This window comes from Wyeomyia smithii, chromosome 1 (genome assembly GCF_029784165.1).
Source record: "Wyeomyia smithii strain HCP4-BCI-WySm-NY-G18 chromosome 1, ASM2978416v1, whole genome shotgun sequence".
NCBI lineage: Eukaryota > Metazoa > Arthropoda > Insecta > Diptera > Culicidae > Wyeomyia > Wyeomyia smithii.
Window position 1 is genome coordinate 153,415,211 of NC_073694.1, and position 21,208 is coordinate 153,436,418.

The 21,208-nt window shown below is 40.6% G+C and overlaps 1 protein-coding gene and 1 pseudogene across 1 annotated transcript; one reads left to right on the forward strand and one right to left on the reverse strand.

Annotated features, from left to right (window-relative positions):
* Positions 1-2,512: 2,512 nt before the first annotated feature.
* LOC129717282 (uncharacterized protein K02A2.6-like) lies at positions 2,513-12,507 on the reverse strand. Its single transcript, XM_055667144.1, has 4 exons — positions 12,180-12,507; positions 4,328-5,522; positions 2,818-4,010; positions 2,513-2,712 (listed from the first exon to the last, which is right to left on the reverse strand). Exons 1-4 carry the CDS (start codon positions 12,505-12,507, stop codon positions 2,513-2,515), a joined length of 2,916 nt encoding a protein of 971 aa, XP_055523119.1.
* Positions 12,508-16,112: 3,605 nt separating this feature from the next.
* Positions 16,113-21,208, forward strand: part of LOC129732120 (dynein beta chain, ciliary-like) — a 60,137-nt pseudogene continuing 55,041 nt past the window's right edge.

The following is a 21,208-nucleotide window of genomic DNA, read 5'->3' on the forward strand; positions in this document are numbered from 1 at the left end:
TTCCCGGCAGTGGAAATGAGGTATTCTTCTTATGACACAGTGAAAAGCTGTTTTTACACTAAAAATTTGATGGTTGGGTGTTGCCAAAATACAACAGGAAAAAGTGTCGGCCAATGTAGCTACCGCTGATGCTGTTACAACTATCGCTATTGGTATTCCGGCTGCAGGTACCGCTTCACCGCTGCAGCTACCAGTGCAAATACCACGGCTGCAGCTACCCCTGATACTACTGGGTTAGGACTGTGCTAGGTATGATATTCTGTCCGTGATAGGGAAAGCAAGTATTAGGCGACCAATCAGAGGTCAAAATCTTGTTTCAGCAAGGTTTGATAATTTTCAATTGTAATTCTAATAATCAAACTATATTTTTTGCATTTGAGTGGATGCAAAGATGAGTTTCCAATCGATTGCTGTAAGAACGGAGGAAATCGATTGGAAACTGTCCGAGTTTTAAACATTTGAAAGTGGACAATTTTCGTGCGCTCTCGATGTTTTCGGGTTTTTAATTTGTCTTCTAAAATATATGCTGCAGTAAGACGTGATTCTACGTCAAAAAATTCAAAAACTTCAGCCCTTTTAAAAGTTTATATATTTTCGTAAATAGTATGTAAAGTTGTCAAGTTTAGTAAGACATAAAAATAAAATGTGTATGTGTTAATGTCATAAGATTTCATTGAATTCTGAGAGGGTGTTGTCAGCATCTGGTCAATTAGGCGCGAAATCCGTCATATTTAATCGATCATTGCACACGAAAAATAACCTCATTTTTCTGAAACCTCCCACGGCTTTGTTTTGTGAGTGAAAATGAATGATACGAATACGAAAAAGATGGGAAAACTAGCCGCCTATGCAAATTCGTTACTGTGATCTTTTGGTTTATTCTTGGAAACGCAATTTTTAACAGGAAACTTCCGCTTTTTTATTCGAGCCGAAAATTTGTCTAGGTAAACAAACCCGCGACAGCTGTCAAATCTCTTTCATCTTATTGTTTTGTGACGTCATCGTGAAATGATCTATATTAAAATGAAAAAGTTACACTTTTTTCAAAGCTTAGGCCTAAAAACTACTGATAGGTAGGCAAAAAGTCTATAGACTTAACCAAATTGCTGGTCGAGGTTGTATGAATTTCTTAAGAATAGCGGTCATTTAAACATCTAAAAAATGCTAACAACGTTTTTTAAACAAAGCCAAAAATGCCGAACATCACAACGAACTAATTGACGATCACCGTTTCACCGTTTTTATAATAACGGTATTGGGAGCACCGTGTTATATGTTGGCACTTTTATTATTTCACTCTTAAATGTTTTTTTGCCTTTCTCCTAGAAAGGTATAGCAATCACTGGAAAAACCAAAGGTATAAAAGTGCTCCAAAGGCTCGAATCTCGTATATCAATCGACTTAGTTTGACGAGCTGAGCATTTTCTGTATGTGTGTGTGTGTGTATGTGTGTGTATGTAACGCTCTCCCAATCTCACTCGATTTTCTCAGAGATGGCTGGACCGATCTTCATGAAATTAATTGCAAATGAAAAGTCTAGCTGCCCTATAAGACCTTATTGAATTTCATTGCAATCGGATTTTTAGTTTAGAGGTTATGTTTAAAATTGTGAAAATCACGAAACATAATTATCTCAGAAACTACTAAACCGATTTTACCCAAATTTGTTTTAAATAAACGGGCTACTTAAAAAACCCTTAACTTCTGAGTTTCATGAAGAATGAACGTGTGGTTCAGAAGTTATTTAAAGAAACGTGTTCTGGAGAGTGTTTAATCTCACTCAAGTTTCTCAGAGATGGCTGGACCGATTTCCACAAAATCAGTGTCATTTGGAAGGTCTAATTACCCCATAAGACCCTATTGATTTTTTTGCAATCGGACTATTACTTTGCCTGTTATGTTTAAAAATGTGAAATCCAGCTTTGAAAAGAAACATATTCCGAAGACTACGTAAACTCACTCACTTTTCTCAGAGATGGCTGAACCCATTTCCACGAAATTAGTGTCAAATGAAAGGTCTAGCTGCCTCATAACGCCCTATTGAATTTCAATGTAATCGGTCTGTTACTTTGCCTGTAATGTATCAAAGAATTATTATCTCAGAAAGTATATAACCGATTTGAACAATATTGCTATCAAATGAACGGGCTAGTTAAAGGTTAATTGATGAATTTTATAGTGATTAAACAAGTGGTTCAAAAAATGTGAAAAGAAACATGTTCCGGTGACTTTTCAAATTCACTCGTTTTCCCAAAAATGGCTGGACTGAATTCAACAATCTTAGTGGCAAATGAAGTTTGGCTTTCTTATAGGTTCCCATTTATTTGACTATAATCGAATTTAATAGCGTATTATAAAATATGTGTGTTCAGTCTCTCGTCGGATACCCGAATGATAACTTATCACTCTCAGTTGGCACGAGTGCGTACATCCGCTTAACAGACTCACTGTCAACGGCGAGCCCAAGTGGTGAATCCCCATAGGGTGGTCAGTTGCCCCAACATCTCCCTCTTTAATACCTGTGGTGTCCCTGGTACCACTGCGGCGGTCTTCGAAGTCGAGAAGAACGCCTGGGAAGAGGAACTACAGGTGAAGTCTCAGCTGCTGACTGGAAATCCGATGATGTGGACGATGATGAGGGTGAAGCACCATTATCGGCTGGCTCTGGGACGAGCACTGGCTCATCGTTCACCGGCGCAGAGGAGGCAGGTTCTGGCATCGACGCAGCAGTAGCAAGGTTCCACTCATTAAGCTAATTCTCGAGCGGAATTTTTTGCGACTTAGTTGACAGCTGTTGAGCTGCGAACGAAGACCTACTTTTAAGCTGATTAATGTGCGAGCGAATCATTTTACTAATATTGACCCAGACGTTATACATTACTCTGCTAAGTTTTTCCATTATGACTCCGGGCACCCAAGTCCACTTATTACTCGCATACACTTTAGCAAAAACCTTATCTTCCTTATTAAAGGTTCGCAAGGCAGGCGATTCTGACACTGGTTGTGGTACTGATCTACGGGGCGGTCGCAGCAATTCGAGTGAAGTTCTTATCGGTCTGCCGTACATAGCTTCTGCTGGTGACTTGCCATCTGGCACATTTGGATTCGGAGTTGTTCGGTAAGTGAGAAGAAACGTATTTAAAGCCTGCTTGATCGTACCTTTCCCTTCCTGGATTTTTCGGATGGCTCGTTTGAATGTATCCACGAACCGTTCGGCCTGGCCATTCGATTGTGGGTGGAAAGGTGCTGTCGTTATGTGCCTGATGCTGTTCTGGCAACAAAATTCCTCAAATTCCCAACTTTTGAACTGCGTGCCGTTGTCCGACACAAGAATCTCTGGTATTCCTTTGTTGGCGAAAAAATCTTGAAGCAAGCTGAGTGTTACCTTCGTTGTTATCAGTTTCGTTGGGAAAATTTCCGGCCGTTTAGTGTTTGAATCAACAACGATTAAGTAGTATTCTCCTTCCAAAGGACCGGCATAGTCGATGTGAATCCTTTGCCATGGAGCTGTCGATTTGGGCCATGATTGTGGCTCTGCCTTTGGTGGCGAACGCGCTGCTAATGCACATTGGTGACAAGCCTTTACAACGTCGACTATTTGTTCGACTAAGCCTGGCCAAAAGACGAAGCTGCGTGCAATGGCTTTCATCCGTTGTGCACCTGGATGACCTTTATGCAATTGGATAATGCATCGCTTTCTATACTGTGCTGAGATAATTAAACGGTCTCCAAACATAACACAGCCTTGCACAATTGAGAGAGCTTCTTGGCGGTCAAAATAGCGTTGCATCTCCCAATCGTTGACATCCGTTCGTTTCTTAGGCCAACCATCGCTCACGAATCGATATAGTTTGCTAAGAGTCGAATCGTATTTCGTGGCTTCTTCTACCATGCTAAAACTGAAAGGTAAGTTTTTAGTGCTACTGACTATTACTGACCTTAAATCTTCTTCCAACGAGGTACATGCAACAACGAAATCTTCGTCTGGCTTAATATGCTGGTTGATAAGCCTGGATTGCACGTCAGCGTTCCCAAATTTATCAGTTGAAATATATTCTATCGAAAAATCATATTACAGCAACGTTAAAGCCCACCGCTGGAGCCGGTTTGCAGTGTAAACCGGTATCCCCTTCTAGAGCCAAATATCCGTAATAACGGTGCATGATCTGTCTGCAATCGGAATCTTCTACCAAATATATATTTGTGAAATTTTGTAACAGCGAAGACAATAGCCAGTCCTTCTCTGTCTGGCTGTGAATAGCGCTGCTCAGCTGCAGTGAGGGCGCGGGACGCGTGTTGAACCACCTTCATTTGGCCATCTGCGAACTCATGGCTAATTGTTGCTCCAACACCGATCGACGAAGCATCAGCCGAAACAACTATCTCCTGCATCGGATCGTAGTGTGTCAGTAAGAGCTCTGACGACAAAATTGCTTTAAATTTTTCAAATGCACTCTGGCATGCTGGTGTCCACTTGAATGTAGATGTGCTGGATTTTAAAAGTTCATCCAAAGGGTAGCGCAGTGTTCTAATATTCGGCACGAACTTACCGTAATAGTTCAATGCTCCGAGGAAAGAGCGAACACCTGTGAGGTCCTTGGGAGCAGGCATATCTTTAATAGCTTGGATCTTATCTAGATCTGGCCGAAGGCCTTGGCGATCTAGCATATGCCCTAGGTATCGGATTTTATGCTGTCCGAATGCACACTTTTCTAGGCGAATAGTTAATCCGTACTCTTGAATTCGGTGCAGTACTGCGTGCAAGTTACGTGAATGTTCGTTTTCATCTCTACCACCAACAATCACGTCATCTAAATATCCCGACGTATTCGATAGACCGGCCAGCATAGTGTCGATCATCTGCTGGAACGCGCCTGGAGCCGCCTTCACGCCAGGAGGGAGCCTATTGTATTGATACAGTCCCCGGTGCGTGTTGATGGTTAACAACTTCCGACATTCCTCATCTACCTCCATCTGCAAGAATGCATCGGATAAATCAATTTGGCTGAAGACAGGACAACCTGCTAATTTTGAGAAATTGTTCTGCGGCAACGGTAGCGGGTACTGATGTGACTGAAGCTCATCATTGAGCCCAGTTGAGTAATCACCGCATATACGGATAGTGCCGTTTGCCTTACGTACAACAACTATCGGTGCAGCCCACTCTGAGTACTGCACAGGTGAAATAATATTCAACCGTTCCAAACGGTCAAGCTCTTCGTCAACTATAGCTTGCATTGCGTATGCTACAGGTCTCCTGGGTCGAAAAACAGGTTTGCTTGCATCCTTCAAAGACAGCACAATTTTTCTTTTTGTGCAAAGCCCGAGCTTATTGCTGAAAAGCTCAGGGTACACCCGTTTCAAAGCACTTATATCCTGAGCAGCACTTTCTATTTTATTACCAAATTTGTCCATAGGCAGTGACCACAGATTGAATTTATCGATTAAATCGATACCCAGAAGATTAAGTGAATTTCCCGACACGAATACACGGCCATTTTGGGTGCATCCATTTAATGAAACTTTACCAATAAATTCGTATTCGGGTTGATTCCCGGATTTTGATCCACATGGTTGCGGTCATCCTCCATTCTTCGCTTCCTTTTGCGAGGCGGTGAGAAAGAAATTTTTCCGAATTTCTAATCAACGAGAATTATAAATCTGAAACACTTGCGAACGCGAAAAAAAAACTCGTAATACTCGTCGCCACTGTCGTACTGTTAAGGCGAGGTGATAAAATAAAAGTTAAACAATAAGAACAGTACAAACGAATTTAATAGCGTATTATAAAATATGTGTGTGCAGTCTCTCGTCGGATACCCGAATGACAACTTATCACTCTCAGTTGGCACGAGTGCGTACATCCGATTAACAGACTCACTGTCAACGGCGAGCCCAAGTGGTGAATCCCCATAGGGTGGTCAGTTGCCCCAACATCTCTCAAACTCACAAGTAAGAAATTTCATAGCAATTTGATATGTGGTTCAAAAGTTATGAAAAGAAACGAAATTCAAAGACTATTTAAAACTGTAACTGCTTTGATCAAAACATATGGCCTCAACAAAATTTAAATTTGGTATTGTGCTATTCGTACGTTCCCGGTATTGCTCGTGATTGAAGTGTACAAAATTCAAAGTCATTTCTTTTATTTCGCTTTTTCTTCAGCACGAATATTTTACTCCTAATAAAAATTTTTTTTAACTTTTTGCCTTTCTCCTAGAAAGGTATAACAATCACTTGCAAAACCGAAGATATGAAAGTGCTCCAAAGGGCCGAATGGCATATATCACTCGACTCAGTTCGACGAGCTGAGCATTTTCTGTATGTATGTGTGTGTCTGTGTGTGTGTGTGTGTGTGTGTGTGTGTGTGTGTGTGTGTGTGTGTGCAGATTTTTATTTTCACTCACTTTTCACAGAGATGGCTGGACCGATTTTAATGAAATTATATGCAATAAAAGTTCTAGTTGCCCCATAAGACCCTATTATTTTTCACTGTACAGTCGAATCCCTTTATAGCGACATCGCAAGAGACTGTCGTTATAGCGAAATGTCGAAATAATACGAAGAATGTTTGCATATGTAGAACAGAAGATACCGTTGAGAATGTCGTTATAGATTCAGCAATGTCGCTATAGAGAGATTCGACTGTACTATTGTCGTAATAAAGAATGACAAGTATTAGTTTTGGTATGCCGTCATAGAGGAAGGTCGGGATAGCGAAATGTCGCAATAAAACGAAGAATTTTAGTATAAAACAGAAGGGACTGTTGAGAATGTCGCTATAGCCAGATTTGTCACTATAAAAAGTGTCGTTATAGTGGGATTCGACTGTAATTGGATTATTATTTCAGAGGTTATGTTTAAAATGTAAAAATCACGAAACATCAATATCTCAGAAACCACACAACCGATTTCAATAACATTGGTATCAAATGAACTATCTTAAAAACCCTTAACTTTTAAATTTTATATAGATTGAACGTGTGGTTCAAAAGTTATGAAAAGAAACGTCTTCTGAAGACTGCTCAATTTCACTCATGTTTCTCAGAGATGGCTGGACCGATTTTCACAAATTCAGTGTCATATAAAAGGTCTAGCAACCCCATAAGACCCTATTGATTTTTTTGCAATCGGACTATTACTTTGCCAGCTGTGTTTAAAAATGTGAAATCTAGCTATGAAAAGAAACATATCCCGAAGAATACATAAACTCACTCACTTTTCTCAGAGATGGCTGAACCGATTTTCACGAAATTAGTGTCAAATGAAAGGTCTAGCTGACTCATAACACCCTATTGAATTTTACTGTAATCGAACTGTAACTTCGTCTGTAATGTACCGAATTGTGAAAATCACGAAACTTCATTATCTCAGAAAGTACACAACCGATTTGATCAATAGTATTATCTGATGAACGGGCTAGTTAAGGGTTAACTAATGAAGTATGATTGAACACGTGGTTTCAAAGTTTGGCTGCCCTATACGTTCCCATTTCATTTGATTATAATGGAACTAAGCAACCGTTATGTATTAAATTGTTATTAAAACAACGAAATTCTATTATCTTAAAGATTACACGACTTATTTGAACATCATCATCATTTGAACGGTAATGATATAGAACGAGTAGATGAATTTATGTACTTGGGGGTGTGGTTGGACAGTGAACTCAAGTGGACCCCGCATATTACTAAAATGGGTGCTAAACTTGCACAAGTAGCAGGTGTATTCAAAATAATAAGTGACGTAGTTCCATTTGAAATTAAGCGAAATCTGTACTACACACTATTTCACAGTCACCTAGTATATGGTATATTTATCTATGGAGCAGCAAACAAATCAACATAACTAGTGTCATACGAACGAGTCATCTCTCAAACTTACAAATAACATTCTTCATAACAATTTGATATGTGGTTCAAAAGTTATGGAAAGAAAAGAAATTCGAAGGCTATATAAAACTATACCTGCTTTGATCAATATATGTGGCCACAATATAACTTAAATGTGGTATCGTACCATTTGAATGTTCACGGTATCGCTCGTGATTGAATTGTTCGAAATTAAGAGTCATTTCTTTTATTTCGCTATTTCTTGAGCATTCACATTACGTCAAATTTCATATTTTATACTTCTATTACAACATTATTATTTTAGAACCCAAAAAGTGAATATACATTTATTTTTTTTTGTAACTCTAATATTGATTTAGGCCCAACAGCGAAGCATAATGGGGCCGAATGTCTTTTTGGAGTAGGAAAAAGCCAGCTTGAGTAGAGCTTGTATCCCGACTGCTCCTCCTCAAACAGGCATAAGAACCCTCTCATCTTTTCTCTTCAAAATACAATTTAAAAATACAAAATTAATTCAACCTAAAACGGATATGTACGTCTATCTATATCTATCTATATGTAAAACGATCTATCTATATAAATAAGTAATGAAATTGAGGGATGATAAGTCCTTGTCTCTTGGAAATCATAACCTAAGATGAAAGATGGAGAAAGAAAGATAAAAATAAGTATTATCCTTAAAGATCTACATAGAGAGGGGGGGGACAGAGAGAAGCGAAGAAGGGAAGAGGATTCAAATACGATAATTTATATCTTTAATAAATTGGTAAATATGGGTGAGCAAACTGATATCATGACTGGCAAGTGCATCCCGAACTTGCATTGCAGATGGTGTATTCCGTTCCCAGAGGGAGTCGAAAAGTTAATTTCTTGCTCTGTGGTATTTAGGGCATACGAAGACTACGTGTTCTATATCCTCGTACCCTCCACATTCGCAAAGGTTGCTATCGACTATCCCTATTCGATAGTGGTGGGTATTTGCAATGTAATGGTTTGACATTAGGCGTGTAATAACTCGTATAAAATCCCGAGTTAAATCGTGCCCTATAAACCATGATTTCGTAGACACCTTGGGCGAGATGGAGTGCATCCATCGCCCCAAATCGCCAGAATCCCACTTTTCCTGCCAGTTTGCCAGAGCCAGTTGTTGGGGTAGGTGAGAATACTCGGTGTAGGTGATCGGTCTATCAAATATATCTCCTTCTATGGCACCCCTTTTCGCTAGTGAATCAGCTTCTTCATTGCCTGGGATTGAGCAATGGGAGGGGACCCACACAAAGCAGATAATGAAAGACCGATCAACCAGCACTTCTAATATCCGTCTAATTTTCGGAAGTAAATAGGACGGGTGCTTGACCGGTTAAATCGATCGGAGAGCTTCGATAGAACTGAGGCTGTCCGAAAAGATGAAATAATTACCTGGTGTCTTGAGCTCTATAATTCGCAGCGAATTGTGTATGGCAGCTAGCTCCGCTACGTATATGGAGCAAGGTTGTGCCAGTTTGCGGGATATGCGATGATCCATGTTGAAAATGCCATATCCGGAATGTCCATCCATTACAGATCCGTCCGTGAAAAAGGAATTCTGTTGTGGGAGGTGGCCAAATTTTGCCGAAAATATTGATGGCACAACTGTTGGTTTGAGGTATTCAGGAATTCCATGGATTTCTTGTTTCATCGTCAAATCAAATACAACAGAAGGATTTTTGAGCGATGTTGAAATCTCACGGTATGGAGCAACAACCGAAGGATTTATCTCTATAGACATGAACCGCTGGTATACTGACATACAGGGTTTCTGAACAACTTCCAGACATTTCTCATAGTTCGCAATAAGCATTGGATTTGCTATTTCCGATCTGATGAGGAAACGTAGGGCCAGCTCAAAAAGTCTCTCTTTAATAGGTGGCACTCCAGCTATGACCTCTAGAGTCATGGTATGCATCGATTGCATGCAGCCTAGAGCGATACGCAAACATCGGTATTGTATCCTCTCTAGCTTCAGCATGTGTGAGGCTGCGACACCTCTGAAACATATGCTGCCGTATTCTATTACGGGCAGAATCGTAGTTTGGTAGAGTCGTATCAAATCCTCTGAATGAGCTCCCCATGTGGTTCCTGTTACCATCCGAACAAAATTGATTCTCGGTTGGCATCGTTGCTTCACGTAATTCACATGTTTTTCCCATGTGCACTTAGAGTCATACCATACTCCTAGATACTTGAAGCTAGGTGACTGAGTGATGGGTCTTCCGGACAAAATTAGCTCTAAACGGGGTGGTGGTCGCTTTTTTGAAAAGACTACCATCTCCGTTTTTTCAAGCGAGAACTCAATTCCAAGACAAGTGGCCCAACCGCTCAGATTACCCAGCGTATTTTGCAGGCTGTTTTTCATGTCTACAGCCAGAGACGCCGTGACTGATACTACGCAGTCGTCAGCTAACTGGCGCATGGTGCAGCCGTCCGCCAAGCATGTGTCGATGTCACTGATGTAGAAGTTGTGCAACAGCGGACTCAGACAAGAGCCTTGGGGGAGACCCATGTAGCTTGTTCGTGTTATTGTTGAAGAACCGTGTTTGAAAAGTAAATGCTTTTAAGACAGCAGGTTGATCAAGAAGTTCGTCAATATAGGGGTGAATCCTCTTTGATGCAGTTTCTCGAAAAGAATTTCGATTGAAACTGAATCAAATGCACCTGTGATATCCAGGAAAACTGAGGTCATTTGTTGTTTGCTACCAAGAGCCATTTCCGCTTCTGTGGCTAGCAATGCTAGGCAATCGTTAGGGCCCTTGCCCCTACGGAAGCCGAATTGGGTCTCTGATAGCTGGTTAGTTGTTTCTACCCAGTTGTCTAGTCCTGGAGCCTTGTTCTTGCAAGAAGCGAATGCGATTGAAAATTCCAGCATTGAAAACTCTCTCTTCAATGGCCGTTGTGTCGCTGAATTCCTGCTGTGACGGGACAGCGTCTGGGCATACCTTTTTCGCGAAATCATAGATCCAACGTTTAGAGTATTCATTAGCCTCATTGTTGTCGGACCTATTGCGCATTTTCCGAGCCGTATTCCAGAGATAGCTCATAGAAGCATCTCTGGGTAACGTGCTTATGAAATTTTGCCAGTACGATCTTTTTTTCAGCTTGTGAAGTTTAGTCTGTTTCAGTTCCAGCTCTCTAAACTGATCAAAAAGTTGAATGGAATGATCTTTCCTGAATGCTAGGTATGCTGCTTTTAGGGTTTTTTTCATCTCGGTGCATTCTTTATCCCACCATTGTTTGTTAGGACGAATTTTCAACTTGTTCTCAGGGACGGGCCTCGTCTGAGATTGCAACGCGCTATCTAAAATTAATGTTGCAAGGAAGTTGTATTCGTCGGATGGAGAAAGCCCATCGGTTGTTTCGAGACCCTGGGATATTATGTTCGCGAATTTTTCCCAATCAATATTCCGGGTGAGATCATACTCTACTTCGACTGTGGTAGCAGACTGGAGCCTGTTCATAATCGAAATACTTATTGGCAAATGGTCACTACGATGGGGATCTTGAATAATCTCCCATTTACAATCCAAAGCTATTGAGGAGGAACACATAGACGAGTCTAAAGTGCTCCCTCGTACTGGAGGCCTTGCTATTCTTGTAGCTAACCCAGGTATATTCAATAGGGTCACATCGAACTCGTCTAGTAAGCTTTCAATAAAAATAGCCCGGCTATCATCTCCAGGTGCTCCCCACGCCATACCGTGAGAATTGAAGTCTCCCAAGAGAAGACGTGGTGTCGGAAGCAGCTCCGTTATTTGAGTTAGCTGCAGCCGGTTAAAAGTAGCTCTGGGTGGAATGTAGACTGATGCGACAGTGAGGCTCTCACCAGCAATTGTTATATGGCAAGCAACAATTTCTATACCATCAATTGCTGGAAGAGGGATTCGGAAGAATGGGTAACATTTTTTGATACCAATGAGCACTCCACCATAAGAGTTTCCGCGGTCTAACCGGATGATATTGAAGTTTTGAACGGTTAGTGTTGTATCTGTTGATAACCATGTTTCTGATAGCGCGAAAATATCGCATTTGCTATCGTGAAGCAGGAGTTTAAATTTATCTAATTTGGGCGTCAAGCTCCTACAGTTCCATTGTATAATCCTTGTTGTCGATTCGTCTGTTGTCTGATTTAGACATCGAAGGATACGAACGCGAGGAGGGGCCATTTGGTGCTTAGTTGCTTACCCAACATGCAAATTGTTGGAAGCCAAGCCGAAATCATACTTTTAAGAGAATCGGATAAACCAAAAGTGGTAAATATTCAATCAACGATCATTTTGAATGAAATACAACCATCAGAGGACGGTTTTTCAGATTCCGATGACAATTTAGCTGTGGGAACAGCTCGTTTCCCTGGGAGCTTAGGGAACTCTTTATCGCAATCAACTTTGAAACCTGGTGGTGACGCTTTAGCAATTTGTATGGAAGTGGAACCACGAGGGGTATCATTAAGCACCTTCTTCTGCTTCTTTGTAGGGAGTTTAGGAGAAGAAGCACTTGGCCGTTTTCGTACAGCTCCGGTTGTTAGCAGAGGTTGATAATCCTCTTCGTCATCATTTGAATCATCGTTTTCTAAACTGGAGTAACGATTTTCCTCCTGCTGTAACGCTGTCTTCAGCATCTGTGCGAAAGACTGCTTACTGCGTTGTCTGGTCTATTTTTTTTTTGCGTCAGAGCGTAGCTTATACTTTGCGCACTCTTCAATTTTGTGTGGGTTGCCACCACATAAGGAGCATTTTTCTTCCTGTTCGCTACAAGTGTGGTTATTCTCCATTATTTCACCACACTTGAAACATTTAGTCTTATTACTGCAGTAGGCTTTCATGTGCCCTAACTGCAAACAATTAGTACAGGTCATTACTTTCGGAATGAAAAGTCTAACCGGTAGTCGCAGTTTGAATAGCTCTAAATAATCCGGAAGCACTTTTCCTTCGAACGTCACTCTAAACGAGTCGTTCGGGGAGTATTTGCCCATGTTGTCTTTAGAATACATTCTTCGGCATTCTAGAATTTTTATTTCTGGAAGGTTTGGGTTTTTAAAACGTCCAGTTCCTTCCAGTATGTCTTTCTCTGTAAGATCGGGTTCTGTTATCACGCCCTCGATCTCAATAGCGCGTGCCGGAATATATACCCGGTACTCAATGGTAAAATTTTGATCTTCAACGACCGCATTTGCGTGTTCGAGATCAGAAAATGTCACCTTTAATTTGTCAGCTTTGACCTTATATACCTCGATTAGGCTGGTATAGCTCAAGCGCAAAGTTTTACAAATTTGCACCACTTTCAAGGGTTTGTTTTTGGGACGAATATATACAACCCAGCGAAGTCCTGGTTGATTCTTCTGGTACTTCTTTACTCGAATTGGTGCGTCATTGGTGGATTGGATAGGCGAAGCAGTGTGACGAGGTCTCTTACGTTTTTTCTTCACTTCAGAGAAACCGTCCACACTGTTGTTAGGGGTGTCAGAGAAATCCATTACGGACTCTTCCCCCTCTGAACAGGAGGAAAGGTCCGGGGGAATAGACAGTCCACCCACCGCCATTGGGTCGTGAACTGTCTACCGCCGAAAATTTTATGAAAACGAGTTACTTATATACACAAAAGTAATGAAGATGATTTATATAATATAAAGTAGAAATAGGGAAGATAGGAAAAAAATAAATAAATATGTATATGAAGATATGCCAAAGAGAATTAAATCGTAGTATCACTTATCTTATACATATATCGATGTAAATCCGCAACACTGGATACGCTGTCGCTGTAACTGCGTAGCGGCGGCGCCACTTGCTTCTCCCAGTCGGGGTTCCCCCACCAGTCACAGCAATTCTCTGTGATGCGGGACGGGCAATCCGAAGTTAAATCTGCACACGTATCAGCATACGCGCCAAGTACACCACTACCACAGCTGCACTCCCCTGCTGCGGGGCAATCCAGACCAACGCAGTATATACGGTTGATCGTGCCGCTCTCGTCTGCACACACAGCGTACCACTACCACAAAACTGCACTGCACACGCGAACGCTAGAAAAAAGCGGGAATTAATTCGGTAAACTGCAGAACGCAAGAAACTCGGCTTATCTGCTCGGCTGCCGAATAAGCAATGAATATACATTTATTGGTTCGAAGCATTCATGTAAATCTATTTTTACAAATACAGTGCTTTTTCGATTTTATCACGGTCAAAAAAAATTTTACCGTGAATTTGGCAAAACCGTGAATTTAGCGAAATGATAAAAATTTAATTTTTTGTGTTGGATTCAATTGAAATTTATGATATTTTGAGTAAAATGATGCACTTTCATGATTGAATGGAATATAAGCTCAAGATACTAATGAATAAACAAGAAAAGGTTAGTTTATGATAGTTTTTTCCACTGCATTTTCGCGGACTTTCTCAAGGCTATTAAACATGCAATATCAATATGATTTATACTGCCCATTCTTTAGCCTAGCTAGCAGAGACTAATGCTTGTTTATGTGAAATTGTGGAACCGCTAGATTTTATGAAATTTAAATTTACGCTCTATGAGGACCAATCTGCAGTACTATTTGAGTTGTTAACAGATCTTTTTTCTCAACTGCTCGAATAATCCGTAATTTTTGCTTCAAAGTCAATGAAATACGTATTTTACGGTTCATTTTTCTCAAAATTATGACACAAATTATTTGTAACAGATATGACACTTGGTTTCCTCAGAAAATTGATCAAAAAAATTGAGTTCATAAAACTATACACATGCAAGGACACAAAGCACAAGTGAAAATGATGTTTCGAACACATTTGCTACAAATGGAAGTACATTATTCTTGATTTAAAGTTTTTTCTTTAAAAAGCGTGATAAAAACGAAAAAAAACCGTGAGAAAATCGAGCGTGAATTTGGCGAGTAGTGATAAAAACGACTGTTGATAAAAGCGAAAAAGCACTGTAATAAGTTTGAATGAGAAAGGCTGAGTCTGACCGCTAGGTGGATTAATTTAGGTTTTTATGTAGTTTAAGCCTGTTTTTAATTCATAACATAATTGTAAACCAATCACGAAATTCTTGTCGTTAAATTTGAACTTAGTTGTCATAAATCGATTAAAAAGTCAAGAATTGATTTCCAAAAACCACTTTTATGGCAAAAAACTGAACGGTTTTTCGAATGAGTGAATGTCAAGTTCATGCAGGCCAAAATAAAATAATCAATAGAGTTATTAATATTCCTCTGCCCTGAATGCCCTCCAGATGAAGCGACGTGACAAAAACGGAACGATTCACTCGGCTTGAGTGTATCGTTCACACGAAACCCATTCCATCCGGTAATTTGCATCCGGATTACGGGGCTCGTGTGCGTGCCCACAACGCTTGCTTACCGAGCTTCGCTACTAACTGCGGCGGCGGTAATCGTGAATAATTTTCTCACCCAGGTGCTGATTTCCAAAAATCTAGCCAATTTACAGCTATAAACTGCTGAACTGGTACGGTTCTGTGGAAGCATTATTTCAAACTTTGGCGCCCAGATAATTTCGTAGAATGGAATTCGAAACGCAGCCCAAACTGGCAACGAAAATCCGACCATGAGACGACCAAGTTCCTAAACAACCACACGTGTTGTTCTGTTCATGTTGAGCCTCATTTGGATATTTTTGGAGGTTAAACACACTCACATGCAACCGAATTCGACACAGTAATGGACTGCGAGTGAATTGAACCCCCATCAGCGGAATGGTTCGGTTGTTAGTGTTATTGTTGATAGGGGTGAAATTGGTGAAATCCTATTCCGAAATGTGCATACAGGGAAAGTGCCACCCAGCCACGAGTCGAACAAATTAGCCAGTGAGTGGTGAGTGTAGCGGGCGATACGTAAAAATAAATTACTTCCAATGCTTTCAACTTTTTGGTGCTACGGGGCGGACTGTGCTAGCAGTTGTTGTGTATCTTATTGCAGTTTGCTGCAGGTGTTGTGGCCGTTGTTGTTGCTTCCCGCGTTACTGGTGGGTTTGAGTGGAAAAGTTTGTTGGCTAGTTGGTTCCGCCGCCGTAGGGTGCCCTTAGGCAGCGTTAGTTACCGCACCGAGGGTTCCGGCTCGAGTGCTGCTCCTGTACTCGCACTTTGTATGATCGATTCCGAAGGTGGCGGTGGAAAATTAGCGGCTTCTTCCCAGGAGAGTGAGTCGACCCAAGGACTCATTTCGTCGGCGTAGTTGGCTGTGGTTAGTTCACTTTTTTGCTGCTATCTTAGCGCTCTGAAGAAGTGATTTTGACAGTTGAGTTAGATTTCGGAATTACCGTTAATCCGTTCACTTTGAAGAGCTGAACTGTGCGACAATGGGTGACGATAAGAAGAAAAAGCAAGAAAAGGAGGACCCATGTGCGGCTTTCGTGGGAAGCTATGTGTTGAAAACGATGCGTTTGAAGGAAGAGAAATGGCAGAAACTGATGGCCAACGAGGAACTCAAGGTAATCGTTATGGAGTGGGTTAAGCGAGCGCACGTACGAAAGCTGATCGTGACCCTGAACAACGCGGGGGCCTTGATTCCGACCCAGTTTTTCCCGACCGCTGGCAAGGGGAAGCGGTGCTATTTCGTTAAAATCAAAGAAACGGTGCTGGATATAGAGAACATTCGAGAGGTAGGCAGTAATCGCAATTGTTTTCTTTACGTTGTTACCACTCAGTGAAAATAAGGTATCCATCTGCTTCTACATGTTTTCAGTGTTCATTTTAAATATTACCCTTAATTTCGTTATCAGACATTGTATCTTGAGTTAATTTTAAGTTGATTCAACTCATACTGAAAATCACTGTTTTCAGTTATCAATAGATCATTTTCCATGAATATTCACTAAGTTGAATTTCACTAATCACAAATTTCAAAGCGTAGAATTGCAGCTGAAATTCATAATCATCCCTGAAAACATGACCTAGAACAGCTTTTTCCTTTTAATATTCATACTTGCATTTGGACAAAGCAGGTTTTTAAAATAAGCAATGATCAATCTCAGTCAAATAAAATTTCATAAAAATGAGTTTACCCCCGCGAAACGGAGTAATCAGTCCCATCTGCGAATTCATCGAACGGAGAAAACTGCGATAGAAGGTCTTGAATGTTTAATTCAATAAAATACGATCCGCTTGGAATAATAATGTTTTTTCTTCTCAGATTGATGTTTTTGTTACTTTACTATTCATGTTTTTGTTACTTTCGTTTCATACAGTGTGTAAAATAATCGCCTTATAATCCAAGTCTTTATGTCCACTGAGAATGAATTAGTTTGTTGCTGTTTATAGTTATCAAACTTGGTAATTTTGCTGGAAGAGAATCATTTTGGAAGTGTGAAAATATTCTTTAATCTCGTGCAAAAAATCCGCGACAGATCTGATCCATGCTTGTTACGCATATGAAGATAGCTCTAATGACGATTGTCTCTGTTTTGATCTGGCTCTTTTTGATGACTTTTTATTTATTTTTTCGTGTATTTGAACTTTGAATATAAGCTTTATTTTTTTTTTAAATCATTGTGGGACTGGTATGCGATTACTTTTAAGATGGGACAAACTGATCTGATATTTTTTTGAATTTTTTTTCAGTACAAACTATGTTATTTTTCACATTTATTTTGGAAGGCATTGCCGTTTCTAACCTCTGGTGGTCATAACTCATATCACAAAAAATTCAGATGGGACTGATATGCGTTTCACGGCAGTTTACTGCAGTGTTTCAAAGGTAAAAACAATCAAAACTGCTGCAATGAAAAACAACACAAGATTTAAAACTTTTGCATTATTTTAATATAAGCTACATATAAGTTGTTCATTAGGCGGAAATTTGTAACAATTTAATACATTTTGAATCTCAAAATCCAATTTATTGGATGTTTAAAACCCTTGTGAAACAGAATTTATTGGATGTTCAAAATCCTGGTAGAGAATGTACAGGAAAGCCCACTGTTACACTTCGGTTCGCAACTCGACCTTCTGTTCATTAAGACTTTGTAGCCAACTGTTTAGTGTACAAGACAATTGCGGATCTAATGCTACAATTTACACTGGCACAGACTAACAGACGTAACACTGGAACCTAGCTCCATCGCCACAAAAAAACGATCATTTCGAATTTCCAATCGAAAAACATTCATCGCGCGAAAACCCCGTCTGGAGCGCTGTCATGCAATCACATGCATATTTTGTGGTTCCACATTTGACACACGCAGTAACGCTAGCGCTGATATCGAAATACATGACGCAGCGCGAACACGGCAGCAGCTGGTGCTATTGTTACTAACGTAAAGTACTGAAATCATCCGAACGAATTGAATGTTTTCAGGGAACTGGCCTTTATCCCAAAGTTGTGATAATAGTGGCCTACATCGATTATTCTGAAGCCAATTATCTGGGATTCGATCATACGAAACTTGAGTTAGATTCGATTATTCGAAATGTGTTTTTTGCAATATATTTTAGCTCCTATTTAAAAATATTAATTGTTTGAGTACATAATATAATTATATGGGCAAACACCAATGATTGATAGACACTAAGATTACGATAGACTATCTAGTGGTCCTTCGCTACACCCCTTACACATTAGTAGGGAGTGTGGCGAAGGACTACGCGATGAAGTCCCGTACATACGATCCCGTGACCACACGGAACGCCTAATAAATCATGATTAAATTTAATAATTATAATTGCTTTACGCTAGGTTCTTAAAAGAAATTTGCGAGAGACGATTTCACTTGCGATTCTTCTACCTACCTTTGTATGCTTAAGTCGTTCTAGGTCTTCTCGTTCTGTTGGAACGAAAGTTTGCTTAGTTCTAAGAGAGCTACGAGCGGGTTCTCTATGAGTTCCCCTTAGCAACTGGCGCACGCGATGATCCCATGTTACATAGAGAACCTACAAAGATCATCAAAACGGGTAATGGACATTGTTTGACTTTGCATCCGATCCCAGTTACGTTCAGCTGGTTTTCTAAATCTGATACTCTACCAAGATCACTTTGCCCAAATTCTAAGGGATTTAGTAAGCCCTTTCCAAATATCGACATCCTTTGAACTGTGCTCCAAAGTATTTTATGTAGATGATATCTTCTCGGGTAGTGGCCAGTCAACAGACATGTAGTTACCCGAAGATATTTTTTCCCAAGACTTAGTAAAGGGCCGGACTTTCATTGCACTCGGTCTGAAAAATCTTTTAGCTTGCCTAGATGTATCCGTGGCATTCCAGTTTGACTCTACCATGGATATTCTCAAGTTTTTATTTCAGTTTCCAGAGCACAATCCGACACTCCATAAAATGCTTACGGATCGATAAAATATTATCCTGAGTCTCTAGCTAGACTGTCCGACTCTAATTGACTGACTTTCTGCTAGCCAATTGTCTTAATTAATGAACACATTCCCACACTAGCTTCGATTTAAATGTAAAAAATGTGGGCGCATCTAAGGCTGCTTGACTATTAAAAGATATGCATATTTTTGCAAATCTGTATTTCCTTTTTAAACAGATATACAGACATTCATAATACATCATAAATTTCAGTTTAAAGACCGTTAGACTGTGTTCCATTGCTAGAACTTCACTGATTCTAGGATCAAACACACCCGCTCGATTATTTTCGACTCATCGGTGTAAAACACAATAGAACCTGTACGCAAAAAGGGCTCACTACTTTGAGAGGTTTATAGTTTGTCCTAGTTGTCATCTAATCTTCTATTGTATTAACATCTGAGTCAAGCTTAAAATCTTCGAGGATCCCTAAATCTGCTGCACGATTACCTTCTGAAAATTTGTTTTAACGTTGTATTGGTGTAAGATGAAACAAATTAAGATGGGCTTCCAAAGCAAGTAAAGGGGTACTCACAGACTAACAGACGTAACACTGGAACCTAGCTCCATCGGCAAAAAGAAACAATCATTTGAAATGTTCAATCCCATAACAGTCATCGCGATACAACACCGTCTGTCATGCAATCTCATACATATTTTGTGGTTCCCAATTTGACACATGCACGTACGCTAGCGCTGATATCGAAGTACAAGACTCAGTGTGCACACGACAGCAGATGGTGCTAGTGTTACTAACGTAAAGTACTGATATAAGCCGAACGATGATGTTATTGAGAATTAGTTCACAATGTAATGTCTGTTAGTCTGTAAAGTACTTCTCATTGCCCAAGGTATTGATACACGGCAGGCAGCCATGTCCAAAACACGCTCTGCACTGAGGGATATATTCAAAACACGAAACGGCGTGCTTAGCAATTGCCACTCAGTGTTGGTGTCAGACAGACGGCACGAAGGGCGAAACTTAAATCACCGAAGCCAGTGTCAGTGTTATACGACCGGCACCGGTGCCTTAAGCTTCGGCAAACACCGGAAACGAGGGCTTCAGTTTCTTGAAAGCACCGTAGCCGAATGTTTGAACTTCGTAGAATCACCTCGGTCACTGCCATATAAGCTCTGCTAGGCCTAATGCGAAGGAAAACGTTCCCAAATATACTCACATTGTATTCTTATTATTCTTCACGTGAGCCCAGTGTTTTCCGAAGCTAGTTCCACCGGCTCCGGTGTTTGCCGAAGCTTAAGGCACCGGTGCCGATAATACAACACTGACACTGGCTTCGGTGCTCCAAGTTTCGCCCTTCGTGCCATCTGTCTAACACTAACACTTAGTGGTGGTAGCAAGACACGTCGTATCGTGTTGTTATGCAATAACCGCACCCGTGCAGCACGGTTTAGTGTAGAGCGGTTGAGCGGTTACCTCATTAAGTTTAGGCTACTATATGAGTGCCGTATACGTGATTTTCGGGCGAACTATTTATTTTTCATAGCTTTACCCTTAGTTATAATCTTGTCTAAATGGGAGTTTCACAGTAGTTCTCAGTCCAAAGTAGTACTGAGGTATCCAACTTCTTCCAAAAACTGAAAATGAACTTTAGTTAGAGTAGGCTACTTCAAATTTATCTTTTTCCTTTTATTAAACTATTTACTAAAAAAAAGATAAATTTGAAGTAGGTAGTAGTTGGTTAATGACTGGACCAAAGGCGCATAACAGTTCCCACTCGCGAACCTCAGCCTTCCAGCTATCGTACCCCTACCTTCTCGTGGCACCTACTGATATGCGAGTAACCAGTGGAAAGATCGGGTAACCAACCCTGGTGGGACTGCTGGTTTCTATGCGGACAGGGGGAGGGGCTTCCTTCCTCGAAAGGGAGTTTCCTGGGATCGACACCAACAGAAGCGCTTTAAGTAACGCAATGTCCTTCTCAAGTCCTGTTAGTGCCCGGGACTCTAAAAAAAGGCCGTACGATGGCCCTCCTGCGACATAGTGGGGC